At 43.8% G+C, this 16,582-nt stretch overlaps 1 protein-coding gene across 1 annotated transcript; it reads left to right on the top strand.

Moving 5' to 3' along the window:
* Positions 1-653: 653 nt before the first annotated feature.
* LOC139984225 (uncharacterized) lies at positions 654-5,886 on the top strand. The gene is made up of 3 exons (XM_071998042.1): positions 654-1,276; positions 2,189-2,988; positions 3,782-5,886. Exons 1-3 carry the CDS (start codon positions 949-951, stop codon positions 5,882-5,884), a joined length of 3,231 nt encoding a protein of 1,076 aa, XP_071854143.1. The 5' UTR covers positions 654-948; the 3' UTR covers positions 5,885-5,886.
* The last annotated feature ends 10,696 nt before the right edge of the window (positions 5,887-16,582 follow it).

Raw genomic sequence — 16,582 nt, forward strand, 5'->3', positions numbered from 1 at the left:
CCCTCGTCACCCTTAATGTGAATGGGATGAGGGGTACCCCCAAAAGGCGGCGGATTTTACAGTTCTGCAAGTTGCTCCAAGTGGATGTCGTCTTTTTGCAGGAGACCCACATATCTTGTGATAGTGATGTTCATCTTTGGTCCTTGGAGTGGGGAGGAGGTCTTTACGCCTCCTTTGGATCAGGGGCATCTTGCGGGACTAATTTTGGTGTCCCCAAAACTTTGTCATTGTGTGAGAAAAGCGGAGAAAGACCATGATGTGGTGTGCATACACTTAAGGCTCACGCGGGGTGAGTTGGTGGTGTGTAATGTGTATGCCCCCAACCGGCCAGCATGTAGGAAAGATTTTTTCACGGTCTTGCCATCCTTTGTACCGGGTAGGGCAAATTGTATCCTTGGGGGGGGGGGGCTTCAACTGCGTCCCTTACTCTGCTTTAGATAGACGTTCGAGGAAAGAGTCCCCCACTTGTACCACCGGCATGATTGAGCTAGGCTTGTTTGTCAAGCACCGAGATCTTGTGGATGTTTGGAGGTCCCAAAATCCCCAGGTGGTTGCTTGTACGTTGCAGAAACCAGATGGATCAGTTTCATCCAGAGACAGGTTTTACGCCCCGCGCAAGTTTCCTCGATCTCGGTGCTCGGTTATTTTAGACCATGGGATGATGTGGATTATCTTCTTGTTTTGTGAATATTTCAGGGCAGGACGACAACAATACATTAAAATATATTGTTTTAAAAATGTTACAAGAAACTGAATGTTGTTTTGATTAAAATCTGCTCAAACGGTTTAAATATGATAAAATGTATGATTATTAGCAACATTCTATTGTCCAATCACATGCCATGTAAGAATACGACAATCCAATCACAGCGAAGCTCTCATGTAGTAACATTTTATTTACAACCTAGCATATAGCATAGCACAGTAGGTCTATATGTGTTAGTCACCATGGCAGCTACGCCACACGCGGAGAACGAATTGTCTCCTAAATTTTGCTGTATGCACGTCGTAACTAATACTAAACAGAGTTTGACACCTTTCAAAATTAAGAGCTGGTCGAAATTCATAGAATGCCAAAGTCGGTGGCAAAACTTAGACTGTTTCGTGGGTGAAATTGCCAGGCGAACTACACAACAGTTTGGCCTGAGCCTAACACAAACGGAGCCTAATGTTATACCCGGGTCTGGTTATCACCGTGAGTGTTACCAGAAATTTTGTAACGTACGAAGGTTACAGACAGCAGAAAGCAAGAGAAGAAAATTGCAGACAGATGAAGGTATGTAGGCCCATGTATAAAATTAGGGATTTTGTACGATCACTATGCTAGCCTGGAGCATAGGGTCGACCTATGCTATGGTACTCAAAACTTGAAGCTAGGCCTAACTAGTCTGCAGTGGTTAAGTGAGAGTAACTCCATGTTGACTGCATATTTTCAGTGGAGGACTGAGTCACAGCTAGTGAAGCAGTGCCCTTTTATCTTGCTGGGAAACAATGGGGGTGGGTAATACTCAGCCGATCATTGGTCATGAATGGAAAAAAGCTGAATTTTTCATTGTATTTTTAGTGGAGGACAGAGTGACAGCACTTGATGTTTTGTGATGTCTGACTAAATTAATAATAAAGTTTTTCAAATCGAATGCAGGGCTGCGTTTTCCACGGTTGAGATCATATGGTTTTAGGATACCGTAACATTTATATAGTTTCTCACCCAGGGGGAAAAATGATCAAAACTAGCCCACACGTAGCAAATTACTTCAAACTGCTGACTTCAATACATCACAAAGATCTTAAAACCAAGGAGCTACCATGAGTGGGGGTGGGGAGGGGGCTTGCATCACAGCCCCAACCTTTTGCCTTGTTGAACATTTGTTTGATTTCACAGTTTCTGAAAGTGGTTGTTGGCCCATTTGGGTACATATGGTCCATAGTGGGATAGTTTACTCTTAGGTTTTAATCATCATGTAGCTTAGGCTGGTAGTTAATCCTCGGCTAAAGATACTCAGATGCTAGGAAAGTTAAACATAGGCCAAGAGGTAAAGTCCTGTCAACACAATCATTTATTAAGTCCCATAGTGTCTTAAGAGGAGTGGAAGTTGGGAGAGTTTGTTGTTCCAGTCATTTCTGGTTGGAAGTGGTGAGCTATATGGTATCTGGTTCTAATAGACACCTTACTTAATTTTTCACACAGATGCTGATATTGAGTCTGATTGCGGTAATGAAGGGGACTCCTCAGTACTTTTACAGGCATCAAGCAGTGGTTCAAAGGTCTTGCGGTCCAGTTTCAAAACTCCACAGCATGATAAACAACGAAAAGATGTGCTCTCGAATGTGTGTCTGATTTGTCAGAAAGATGCATATCTCAAGACTATAACTGGAGCTAGAAGTAAAGTAAAGTTAACGACCTGTGAAAGGAAAGAGGCACACATTTTGCTGGAAGCTGCACGACTCCATGGTGATCACAGGATCCTACTGCAGATCGAACACAAAGATTTAGTTGCAATCGGAGTCCGTTACCATAACAAATGTTATCGTAACTTTACACGTGGTGTCATTGAAATGAAGTCAACAGCTGAGAAGGAAAGCAAATTTGAACCATCATTCAAAGTTTTTGCAGAGTCAATTGTAACAGCCCGCCTTATTAAAGGCCAGGAAATCCTCCGTCTCAAGACTCTTAATGTGTTGTTTCGTCAAATAGTCAAGAACACACAGGCTCTTGATGCTTCACATTTCACAACACAACGACTGAAGGTTCAGTTGAGGACACGGTTTCATAATCTGGTGTTTGTGAAACCATCGAAAAGGTTTGAAAGTGAAATTGTCTATGCCAAAGATATTAATGTAGATAACATTGTTGAGAGAGTAGCAGAACAATTCCAAACTCCCATTTCAGAATGCAGCACTACTACTTCTGATGAGTCGGATGCACGTACCATAGATGCCACAGCAGATGACTACACTAGACTGAGAACATTGTATCATGCATCACAGGTATAGTGATCGTCTTCTGTATTCCCTCTATCAATTTTATTCTGTCTTTCCATTTGTCTGCAAAATCTTCTTCAAATTGATGCTACTGTATAAATAAGGGCATTTATGAATTATGAAAAATCTATGATTACTGTATGATGGACTATCAGGGGTGTACCATCATTGATCTTTTCACTATCATGTAAACCCAAGAATTTTGAACTATTAACAAATTTGGCATTTCAAGTTTCTCAATTGGGATTCGTTCAAATTGCAGTCATTGGTTTCACAAATGAGCACGTAAACGTGAGGAGAAAATAAAGTGCAATTTCAATAGTATGATTGTGGAGTAGGATGATCACTTAAAAAAGTATCCTCGATAATTATCTACCCTGCTCTTCTCGACAATATGAACTGTAAAATAATACACACCATCCCAATTATCTGATACTGATTATAGTCAATGTCGTTGAAGCCCATGATCTCCCTATGTTTTACCACCGAACTGTTCAAATCTGACTACTTTCTAAACATTTGATCCTAAAACCACCCCCATCTCCTACGCATTTGATTAGAGCATAACATCATTATAAGTGTTTGCATCGGGTACCCTGGTACCGGACCATCACGTCACTGCCCCGATCCTTTTTTGTTACTGTAAATTTTGAAATTTTTCACATCCGGGTGGTGCCGGGCACTGTATCGGGGTGTGCTGGGCCATACTGGGCATGGAAGAAAAAACTAATCATTATATAACAGACATATCTGGCATTACTATTTACTTATTATATTTGTATTACTTTATATTTCATAGATCATTAAAAGTATACTACAAAATACAACTAGTGCTCCTCGATGGCCTCCAACTGCAGATGACCTGACCATAGATGCAGCAAGAAACATAGTGCCAGTACCACTTTTCAATTTCTTGACTTGGTGTGTAGGCTTTTCCGATGAAGCAGAGTTGACTGACCAGGTTTGCATTTCTGAAGATAATAACCAGCGTATACTTTCCCTTGCACAGGATTTATTGTATACAAGTAAGAAAGGGTGCATTCTTCTGCCAAAGCATTCATCATTAGCTATGACTATTCGTCATATGACAGGTTCAGCTCGACTAATTGGAATGCTTAACAGATTCGGTCACTGTGTTAGCCATTCAATGGTGCTGGAACATGACACAGCTCTAGCTGAAAGCCAACTGAAGAGGGGAGACGATGCTTTGCCTGATGGTGTACAAGACTGTTTCACTACCTTAGTGTGGGATAATAACGACTTTGGTGAGGAAACCATATCCGGTAAAGGAACTACTCACAATACTAACGGTATCCTAATACAGAGAAACCAACCCATGATTCAGGAACATGAGGCTCCAGATAGTATTCCCAAATCAAGGAGAAGGTCTATTAATCCACCAGATTCAGATATTACTCCTTACTTTGGTGCAACGAAGAAAGGTCCCACCCCTGGAGGCATTGACGTTGACATCAAGGATGAGACCTATCATCCAGCCCAAGATGAAGCATACAACCTGGATGTTACATTTAACCTATCACGGTTACCACATCACAATGGATCACTACTACCTAGCTGGACAGGTTACAACACACTACTACGATCTAACAATGTTCCTGTTAAGTCTAACATATTCTACCTACCTGTGATAGATGCAAGTCCTACAGAAAACAGTACTATCTACACCATTCTGTTGAAGAGTGTAAGAATCGCAGATATACTACAACAGGAATCACTTGTTGTTGTAGTGGATCAGGCTGTATACTGCAAACTACAACAGATCAGATGGCAGAATCCACATTTCATGAAACGAATTGTAGTTCGACTGGGAGAGTTCCATACTTGCATGGCATTTCTTTGCTGTATAGGGAAACGATTTTCTGATGCTGGTCTTCGTGACATCCTTATCGAAGCGGAAGTAGTGGCTCAGGGGTCGATGAATGGTGTACTCTCTGGACATCATTATAATAGAAGTCTCAGAGCTCATAAAATTGTCAGTGAAGCATTGGAGCACATGAGGTGGAATGCATTCTTGAACACACTAAATGATGACGAGCAGGCAAGTGCAACAGATGTGTTACTTCAACTGCAGGTGTCTTTTCCTGGTTCTGGTCATGCAGAGTTCCGGCAAAATAATGCCTATAAAGCTTTATTGGAGAAGTATGCCTTATTCATAGAATGTCAGTCCACTAAGCCAACGTTTAACTTCTGGTCTTCATACATAGACATGGTGCAATTGCTTCTTAGATTCATCCGTGGTACAAGGGAAGGAAATTGGTCTCTTCATCTGTCAACTGTTCGTTCTATGCTTCCATGGTTCTTTGCATATGATCATATCAACTATTCCCGTTACTTACCTATATATTGGCTGGAGATGCAACAACTCTCTTCAACTCATCCTGGAGTCTATGATGCTTTCATGGCCGGTGAATTTGTAGTGCAGCGGCAAGAGTATCACGGTTTTGCAGGAATCGCTGCAGACCAGACGATAGAGCAGACAGTCAACAGGGAGTCGAAGATGAAAGGAGGCGTAGTCGGCCATACTACTAGTCAATCCTATTTCCACAGATGGGTTCTTTCTCAGCATTTGAGAGCGGCAATTCAGGTCCAGTGTGAGTCCATGGTAGGGAAAGGTAATCAAAACAGAAATGCAAAAGAGTTAGATGCTACACGAATTGTCAGGGACAATGAATGTGTCCAGGCAGTGTGTGACACTTTGCACTGTATGCTTAATCCATTTGAAGAATCAGGACAACAACTGCTACATATTACTTCCGGTGCTGTCGCACCCACAACTGTTGAGGAGCATTTATTAGGGGCAAGGTTAATCGGTGAAAAATCAGCATCAAATTTTTTCAAGGAGAGACTGCAAGAACTTCCACAAACCTTTGAAACGGTATAAACTTCAGTCTTTCTCCAGCATGGCCAAGACTACCAAGACAAAAATCAAGGGAGGGAAGGAAGTAGTTTTGAAGCAAGACAGAAATTTGTTTGCAAGATTGCTTATCATCTCACGACATAGAGAATTTAACTTACAAGATATTCTCAAGCACAGCATCAATTCAGTCCCACTTCCACTCGCCAATGACAAGGGGGGTATCAACAAAACCAACAAGGCCAGCCTGATGAAATATATTGAATCAATTACTGAACCTCCCCCCGTTGTAACACAAATTCCACGACAGAGCATTTGGGTATTGGATGCTATGGCTCTCATTCAGGAGACAAATGTGAAAATGTTGTCTGGTATGACATTTGGAGAATTTGCTAAATATTTATTCAAGAAGGTGGTTACCATGGCTACAAGTGTGTTCTCAACAGCTGTTCATGTTGTCACTGACCGATACCCCGCCATAAGTATCAAGAATGCAGAAAGAGGTCGACGTTCAACTGGTGGTGTCGAACAGGTGAAGATATTTGGACCAAGACAAACAATTCCAAGCCAGTGGAAGAAATATTTAGCAAGTGGCGACAACAAGGAGGCCTTAGTTGAATTCATATACCAAATGTGGACAACATATGATGCCGAATTGTTTGGAGAGGTGACAGTGTTCTTTGCGCATGGTGACTTGTGTCATTCCTTTCAAAACAAATCAGGAGAGCTCCAGGTACAGGCTGTACACCAGCTTAACTGCAGCCATGAAGAAGCCGACACGCGACTTCTACTGCATTGTATGTATATAGCCGAGCACCCACCAACATCAACAGGAACCACCAATATAATCATCCGGAGCCCAGATACAGATGTCTTTGTGATAGCGACTGGTGTCTGCAGTGAGATGGATGCTAACATCATGTTTCATACTGGAAGAGGAGAAAAGATGCGCACAATAGACATTAAAGCTGTAGCAAGCAACCTAGGTTCTCAAATGACTGGGGCTTTAATTGGACTTCATTGCTTCACTGGGTGTGACTCGGTTAGTGCTTTTTTTGGGAAAGGCAAGTCGAAAGCTTTAAAACTAGTTATGGCAGACACATCATACCAAGCTGGTTTCCAGAAATTGGGCCAAAGCTTCTGTGTCACAACTGAATTATGTCACCAATTGGAGGAATTTACATGTAAGCTGTATGGTCAAGAGTGTGAAGAGGTCAATCTGGCAAGATATAACATGTTTCGGATGGACTGTAAGTTTGAAACATCTATGCCCCCAAACAAAGACTCACTACATCAACACATTCTCAGAGCCAATTATCAATCAGCCATTCATCGACGTGCATTGCAACAAGTCCCTGATGTTCCAAGTCCTGTTAACCATGGTTGGAAACTAGAAAATGGCGAGCTGGCGATTCACTGGGGAGACCTATAACCTGCACCAGATGATCTGTTGGCTGCTACACAGTGTAGCTGCAAAAAAAGCAAATGCACGACAAGGCAGTGTGATTGTGTTAAAAGTTCTATTTCGTGCACAGACTTGTGCAAATGCTATAACTGCAACAACAAGGCGGATACTGATGAGGAGTTTGCTGATGATGTAAGCCCACAGGTGGAAGATTCAGATACAGAATAGATAAAGGTTGATGGGTGACAAATAGCAGGAACTTTTTGGAGTTAATTTGCACGATGTGTATGTAAGCAAATGATTTTTAATCAAACCAATATAGGCTATACAAATTCATTTTTTATGTGGGGTGCCCCTTTAATTATTTAAGAAGCTAATTAACCTTCCATCGAGCAAGTTCAGAGAAAAACAACTTCTTCCAAAATCAGCACCTTCAAAAAAAATCAGTTGCCAAATTTTAGCTCCTGTCTACAAATTTAATTTTTCATGTGGGGTTCCTCTTTAATTTATTGGGGAGCTAATTAACCTTTGATTGAGCAAGTTTGGAGGTGAGTAACACTCTTTTTCAAAATCTGCCCCTTAAAAAGTACTTACCTGACAATGTTCAGCTCCTGCCTATAAATTCAATTTTTAATAGGGAGTACTCCTTTAATTAACCAATTAGAGAGCTCATTAACTTTGATTGTGCAAGTTCAGAGAAAAAAAAATCACTTATTCAAAATGAGCCACTTCAAAAGTACTCTATTGCCCAATTTCAGCTCCTGCCTATAAATTCAACTATTCATGTGGGGTTCTCCTTTAAATAATCAATTAACTTGTGATTGAGCAAGTTTAGAGAAAAACAACACATTTTTTCGAATTCAGCACCTTCGAAAGTACTTGCTTGCCAAAATTCAGCTCCTGCGCAAAAAATATTCACAGAATTCAAAATCTAAGCATAATTTTGCCTATCATCCCATGGTCTATTTCATGTCCTTTATCTGATCATGACGCACTTGTTTTGCGCTTGCAGCTGCCGGAGTCCTTTCATGTGGAGAAGGGACTTTGGCGGCTGAACACGGAAATTGTTAAAGAGCAAAATTTCAAGGAGCAATTTGTCGAGACCACACAACCCTCACACCTCCCAACTAACTCACTCCAAATTTCATCCGGGGAACGCCGTCCCGATAGTCTACGAAAGGCAGTGTCGGGAAGCCGTGCATGGTCGGCCTCCATGCGCAACCTAATGTCACTTTGCACGAGGGGGACAACATCCTCTGCCCTCCAGACGTCCCCATCGAAAACTAGGCGGCATGTGCTGATGACAAGCGGCAAACAACAACAGCAGATCTCTAACCCAGGTTGGGCACACAGGGGGCAACAAACCATACAAAACTAAATCACTACTAATGGCCCACTGTGTGCAACCAACAACACCAATAACGAAGGCGTCAAACCATTCCCACACCAAAGGGACACTCCAGCAAAAGGTGTTGCATAGTCTCGATGGCTTTACAGATGGCTTGACAAATCCCATCACCTAATCGCTTGTTTCTTCTGTTGGCCTTTGGGTCCGTGTCCTTTTCGCGTCACGTCTAACGCTGCGTTAGTGAGAGATTGATGGGATTCACTTGTTGTTTTACAGACTGGGATTGGTTTTGTTTCTGTTGACCTTTGGTCCGTGTCCGTTTTCTTAGCACGTAAAAAGCACAAACCCATCACCTATGTGATGAGGACCCCATGTGCAATCCTCAACGCCAAGTCCCGGAGACGGCTATCTAGTGACTTACAACACACAGACCGCCACACATCTGGAGAGATGGCGGTTTGGCAAGCCGACGGGCACACAGGCGCGAGCATTGAACGAAACAATGGTGGGTAATAACACAGAGGGGGCCACGTTTAGCAGCCCTTTGGTCTTGGACTTGTTAAGTCTGGCACCAGTAGCCTCTTGGAAGGTGGCCAAAACGTTCGATATAGGCTTGAAGGAGGCGAGGTCCGACACAATACAAGTGACGTCATCGGCATACAACGAATACACACTGAGTTCACTGAGTTTTTGTTCTGCTAGCAGTTCTGCAGTCAGTCACTAAGATAGGAACTCCTCGTCCACGCTTTCCCCTCACCAATAGCATTGTGAGTTTCAGGTTTATCTTCCCAGACATCACGGCCGAGAATGTTAAGAATTGTTGAATTTCATCATGAATGCGCATGGTGCTGGAGATTTGATTGGTGTAGTCCTTAACAGTGAGCTGTTCCACTCCTCGGGACGTAAGCGCTTATAGAAGATGACCAACACCAAAGTAACAGAGGCAAACTGTTTTTATGCTTCTGGAGATGTAAAACATTCATAAGAAGCCTTCAGCTTTGCTTCCTCACGCTGTAAGGAATGTGTTGAAAGCCATACAGTATTCTGTCAACGGCAGCAATTTGGGGCGTTCCGTTTGTGTTCTTGACTTTGTCTGTGTGCTGAAGCGGTTACTCGCCCTTTTCACTCCGTTGCTCTTAAGTGGATAAAGTCGTCAACTGCTGTTTTACTTTTACTCATCTGCAGCTTCATATGGTCATTCTTTACTACCGAAGCCAAGTCTGTTCGTCGTATCCGGACACCTTTTTGGTGCACTTGACGACCACATCAAACTTCAATGGATGGACAAGGTAAGGTCTCTTGCTGTTTGATTTTTTTCTGTCCAGATCACGGGCATGTTGAAAAACTTTGGCAATACTCCGCATTTTTTCTGTTGCCTTTCTTGTGGATTTACTGACATGAAGAATATTCTGCCCGACTTGCGATATATAATTGTCATTCCTGACGATCAGTGAGAGGTGGTCCATTGCCATGCTATGGAAGCACTCAGACAGATCTCCAGAAATGTCCTTAAAAGCAATCATCTTCTGCCTTTTCTAACATGTTTGCTATTAGCAGAACTACAACTGAGATCCCGTACTTAGCAAGTTTTGCTATGTATCCACGGGGAATCTGCGTGGGGCTTATCATGATTATCTGTGGGTCTCTTTTGGACAACTTGGTAATTGGTAACCAAGTGTGTTATGTTTATGGTTCCCCCAATACTACGAATTTTCCGACATTCCTATCTAATGTCCTGCACATGATCTTTGGAAATACTGCTGAACGGACAGTAGCAGAATTTACCACCAGTGACACTAGTATCTATAAAAGGTACTGACACAGCCCCCTCTCTGTCAGGATTTGTCCCTCCCTGCAGCCTGAGCAGTAAAATGTTCTTGTTTTTCTGAAATATAACAAATATTACAATGCACTCCATGTTGTTGACTTAAGGCTAAAAATATGAAGTTTCCCCCCCCCCCAAAAAAAAATCTCTGCTGGTATGATTTTTGTATGGATAAATTTTACGCATTAACAGTCACCAATGTAATTGAGATTTGAAACATTAATTCCAAGCGAGCCAAACAAAGTACATACGCCCACCGACCTGCAGAGACGGCCAATCACCCACTGAAAATAACTACAAAAGGACGACCAGCACGCAGAGAAACAAAACACCCTTCCCCAGCACACCACCGTCCAAAAAAGGCAGCCCCAGATAAACGGGGAAAATCGCCTTCAACATGAAGGCGAATGTCAGACTTCACCGCCTCCACGACTGCCTGCCAACTGGCAACCTTCCCCCTAAAAACCACATCACATCTATTCCGCCAAACATGTTTTTTTTTTCACAATAAAGCAAACAAAAATATTGCGATGCATACAGCAACCGAACAAACTGGAGGGTCTACCCCATATAATATAAAGCCCTGTCCTACCGACCATGAACGGTCTCCCGTTACACGGTCGGTCCAGGTCTGGAACCACTCCCCATAAGTTTAAAACAAAGCAACAATGCCAAAAAACATGAGCGGTACTCTCTAAGCTGTCACAGCCGGTCCTTGGGCACAGTCCATCACCCAATCGCCAATGATACCTTTTAAGGTTGGTCACGAAGGCACCGTGTGCAATTCTCCATGCAAGATCACGGAGCCTGCAACCATTCAGCCTTGAATGCACCGATCGCAATACTTCGGCAGAATGACGTCCCTGGACAAAAATTGCATTCAAGGCCCTATCCCGCAAGGAACTGTCAACGAGGGCCGGCTGTGACAGGTCAACAGGGGGCAACTCAATCAGAGCGGAGCAAATGACACGCACCACCCTGTTTGGAGTACTACTATGCGGTTCTCTGTTGCTAAACAGCGCCGGGACGCGTAATTTTTTTTCCCAGGACGAACGTGGGTTTCAGGTTTTTCTGGAATTTACAAATTCGTTTGAAATCAGGGGTAGGGTTTAGAAAGTGGGTTAGGGATCCAGTTTCTATGAAAATGAAGGATTGTCGTTCATAATCTGGGGTCAAAACTAGGAAAAAAGATTCACAACATGTTTTTTGAAAAAGCGTCACATGTTTGGAATCCAGGGATTTGATTGGCCGATGCCCACTTTCGTCCTGGAAAAAAAAAATACGCCGCCGGGACCCATCGACGCAGGTGCAAACCGCCCCAAAAACGTACACAATGTGAAAAAGGCAACTTTGGGTCAGTTACCGCTACAAACAACTGCTTAAATAGCAAAAGGTGAAATTCCCAGATGAAGCACCCCCAGTCCCCCCTTCTCCAGTTTTTGGTACAATACTGCCCACTTGACCACCTCTGTACCACCAGACCATATGAATGAAAAAATCGCCCTCTCCAACCGCACCAGGACGCGACGCGACGCGCCCGGGTACCACAAGATGGGCGAAACGAAACGATTAATATCGGTGACTTTCCCCAAGATCGAAAGCCAGCCAAAGGTTTCGAGTCTGCTCTCAAATACCTCAGCCCTCTCGTTCCAGGTGACAACACAAGGTGCATCGTAGCCGAACCATATACCATTAATTTGGATATTCTGATCCGACCACGACGCACCGAATGGTAAGTCTCTGTATCTCCAGCTACCAAGACGAAGGCCCTTTGTCTTTTCAGGATTCAACTTCGCCCCGGTAGCTCTCTCAAAGATAGATAAATCCTGCGAGAGGGCACGAAAGGAGCCCAAACTCGCAACAACACATGTGACGTCATCTGCATATTAAACGCATTTCACTTTGGCACCCCCCTGGCACAACGAATGGAACAAGTCTACAGTCCCTTTCCAAAGACGAGAGAGGGACTCGCTAAAGACAAAGCAATGGGGACAGAGGGCACCCCTCCCTCTCTACGTTAAAATCCTCCGAAGAAAACCCATTTACGATAACAGAAGCGAAACTTTCCTGATACAACACAAATCCATTTACGAAAATTTGGGTGCAACTGAAACGTCTCCAATACATTAAAAAACCGCGATCCACCATGTCAAAGGCATTCTGCTGATCAAGAGAGACCAATGCACATGGCAGATCACGCTCAATAACAAAGTCGCTGAAGTCGCGCATCAACCACAAGTTCTGCTGGATGCAATGACCCTTCACTGCAGAAGTCTGGAGATCACCCACAAGATGCGGCATAGCAAGTGCAAGGCGGTTGCACAAAGCCTTAGCCAGCAACTTGTAGTACAAATTTAACAAGGTGATCGGACGCTTGTTATGAGGATCCAAGGGGTCCCCAGACTTGGGCAGCAAAGTAATCAACCCGGGGACTTGCCATTCTTCATCTTCGAAAGCGCTTTCCAAAGCTCAACGGTGGTTATTCCGCGCCCCCCCCCCAAAAAAAATATCATTGACATCGTGGGGAACAGTTTTTGAGATTCCCCTCAATAAATCGGCCTGTGCCGACAAGTCGACATTGCCACGCGTAAACAAACTCGAATAATATTCTTTATATACGCGGACAATGCCGTGAGGCTCGCTAACCACGGTCCCATCAATAGCGCGCACAGATGGGACGCGTCTGTCACCCGCCGATGAGTTAACGAACTGGTAAAACTTCAGTGAAGGGCGCTCCTCAGCTTCCACCGCTTCGACACGGGCCCTGACGCGGGCACCGTGGTACTTTTCATCGAAATAAGTCTGCAAAGCAATGACAGCCGAAGGGTCGCCAATCTTCACCTCCGCGCACAGCTTCGAGAATTTGTCTCTTCGACGCCGTGCGCAATACTGAATTGCGTAGCGTTTGATGCGCAACTTTGCATCATCCCACCATTGGGGAATGTAGAGGCAAAGGCCGGTTTCAAAGGTTTGCCATCATTTGTACCTGGTTTCGAAACCTTGGCGGAACTCATCCTCGCCAAGTATCTGACAGTTAGCTTCCATAGGCCCCGCCCGATCGGGAAAATGGAAGGCAAAACAAACCGTGCTACAACGGTGTCATGGTCAGAGAGCGGACAGTTCAGTGTCACGCAACCCGAAAATTTCAAACTAGCGGGCGCATACACTCGATCAATCCTGGAGGCATCTTCCCTGCTAGGCCTCACCCACGTGTACCCCGTACTACACGGGTGCATATGCCGCCAGACATCGGCTTAAGTAAACCTGTCCAGTTCTGTAATCCCAGCGTCAGGACTAGCAGACACGGAAGCCCCGAGTCTGGGACACAGTTAAAGTTTCCGACCATGACACAATGGTGCACTACCAGGAACAAAGGAAGGCTGATGCGTCCTGGATTCCTGCGCATAAAGCTTACACACTCATCATCATATGCACTCTTGATCGGCACAAACAGCACGGTCCAAGGGTTGCAACCAGTTGGTGGGGTTGGCAGACACAGCAAGTAAATTCGCTCTGCTTTGGCCACAACGCCGAGGGTGATGTGGGAGTCATGGCCATCCAGCAGCAACAGCAATGGTCTGGCTGGTGGGACCTGCTTCACGAAGAACCGGAACCACTGTTCAAATAGTTCACTGTTCATTTAACGATGTCTTGAAGCAGGCAAAGGCTGTACCAGGGGAAGCATTCCCCATCTGGGACAAATTCTTCCACTTGAATACAACAAAGGGCGGAATGAAATGTCCCGATGCACTGGCTGCCGCACAAACAGTGGTGTGTACCCCTCTCGTAACTCGTTTTTGCATGCAGCTGTCGTTTTTTCCCTTGAGGCCCACAATCTTAATGGGCTTATGCACCAACGAAAATCCAGTCTCGTCTACATTGTATATCTGTGACGGTTTGGCATGAATAGCCATCTTGGTGATGGTTTCATCCATCAAGTTGAAGAAACCATCACAGAGCTCTGTTCATGTGGGTTGACCTTGCATTGCAGCTGATAAGGCCTCTGGTTTACGAACTGAAAGTTGAGGATGGCGCATGAGGAATTGCCCAAACCAGCCAAATCCTGCATTTTCCTTTTCAGTATTGAAGGTATGCTTCCTCCCACTGATATCGACGATATGATAGGCCAGCCGGCAAATACTAGCTATGGTGAGGCTAAATCCTCTCGATTACATGTTCAGAATATGACCAACCAATAGATTCTCTTCAGTGGTTGTAAGCACTAACTTCCGATTGACTGGATTATTGTGCTTTTTACGTGCAAAGAAACGGACACGGACCAAAGGTCAACGAAACCAACTGGATTACTTATACTTCTCCTTTTCAAGTGTCTTACTAGACTGAGTCGTTCGTGGCACACTAAACTGGGCAGCTGCTTTTCTATGAGTTACCTTCCCGAACGAATAGCCTGTAATGACTCCTCTAGAGATACCCGTGACCGTTTCATCTGCGGACCCCGTTTTGTGGCATTAAAGTGGCGGACCATCCTGAAAGACGAACAACACGTGCAGTTAGATACTGTTTATTGCCTCAATTTTTCACCTATTAGCTTTCTTTAGCAGCACCCACGACTCTTTTTCCAGTTGTCGGGCACTGGATTGTTTCCCTACTCCGATGCTTAAGCGGAACCTAACGTAGATCAAGTACCAGGTGGCATTGGCAGTCCGAGCGGGGAATGGTCAAAATTGGCAGATCCATTACACATCATGTTGAAAAATCGAACACAGCACTCTAAATGTTACAGAAGAAGCAACACACACCCATCTGCTTTTTACGTCACCCGCCGTGCGGGATACAAAACGTCACGGCCAAACGGCACTAACGAACCATCCCATTCTGACAAACGAAACTCAGGTCAAGCGAGCCCACACCATGTGCATCAAGAAATATTCTATACTAAATGTTCATTACAACGGATTTGTTAAAAAAATACACTGCGAATGACTGGTCCACTTGCCCCAAGCTGTTGGTGCAACTGGATCACCTAATTTGCATATATGTTAATTAGTCCCTATTTCAGTGGTACGTTCAACTGGTTTATTTCCAGTTTCTAGAAGGCCTCCCCCTATTGCAGTGTGCACGCATTGTAAACAGTACCCCCAATATACACCGAAGGGCAGGCGTACACATGCGTTGAAAAACACCCACATTCTGAAGTTTAGAGAGACCCCTACCTAAAACAATTGTGTTCATGAATTCCTAAATGTATTATTCAAGGCATAGATTCATGAAAAATGTGATTATTCTGAGCACCGTGCATATAAAGGATGATATCACGAACCCCCATGGTGCAGGTCGACCAGTTTTACATGCCCCTCAACAACAATGACAGACTACAGCACACACATTCCATTGCCGACACAGTGTACACACCTGTTACACATACGCCGCAACGCTAACCAGTACTGTCATTTGGTTAATCCTAATCATACTACTAGTACCAAATGTGCGAAAACGACGACAGAAAATTAAAAACAACTTCTTCTACCTTCCAGAGTGCACAAACGTTTGTTTGTCCTGAACACTTCCTGGTATCAAACAACTTCTAAAATAGTGAGAATGTAGAATATTTGGCATACTTTAAGCTGACACGAAACGAATTACCATACTATAATATGATGTGCTGCATGCCGAAAACTACGGTAGCCTGCAGTGACCACCTGATATTTGATGACTGGTCCAATTGCCCCAGTGGTCCAGTTGCCCCAATCTCCCCTATATTTTCCACAATCATTTCATTTCAACATCTTTCTGCACATGATATCACGTGAAAGTTTATTTGTGCTTTCCTTTCTTTTGAACGTCTCAAAATAAGGTTGAAATCTCTTGAAGCATGCATAGAAAGTAGGTGCAAAACTAATATTATTACCATAAATAAGGTATAAAGTTAAACGCAGGATGAAAGTTCCACTTTCTTTTTATATACAGTACATATATATGAATATATATTTGTATATGAATATAAATTTGTAAAGTTCCGGTCCGGGCCAGAATCAAGCACAGTTCCAGCTGTAACGCCAACATTGTAAAGTGAAGGGTTCCGATCTGAACCGAGTTCCAGTGCACCCCTAAAAAAGGGGATGTAAGGGCCTCTGTTTGAATATCTCAAGACATATGATTGCTTGCAAACTTAACTTCAGCAATGTT

This window comes from Apostichopus japonicus, chromosome 17 (genome assembly GCF_037975245.1).
Source record: "Apostichopus japonicus isolate 1M-3 chromosome 17, ASM3797524v1, whole genome shotgun sequence".
Classification (NCBI taxonomy): domain Eukaryota; kingdom Metazoa; phylum Echinodermata; class Holothuroidea; order Aspidochirotida; family Stichopodidae; genus Apostichopus; species Apostichopus japonicus.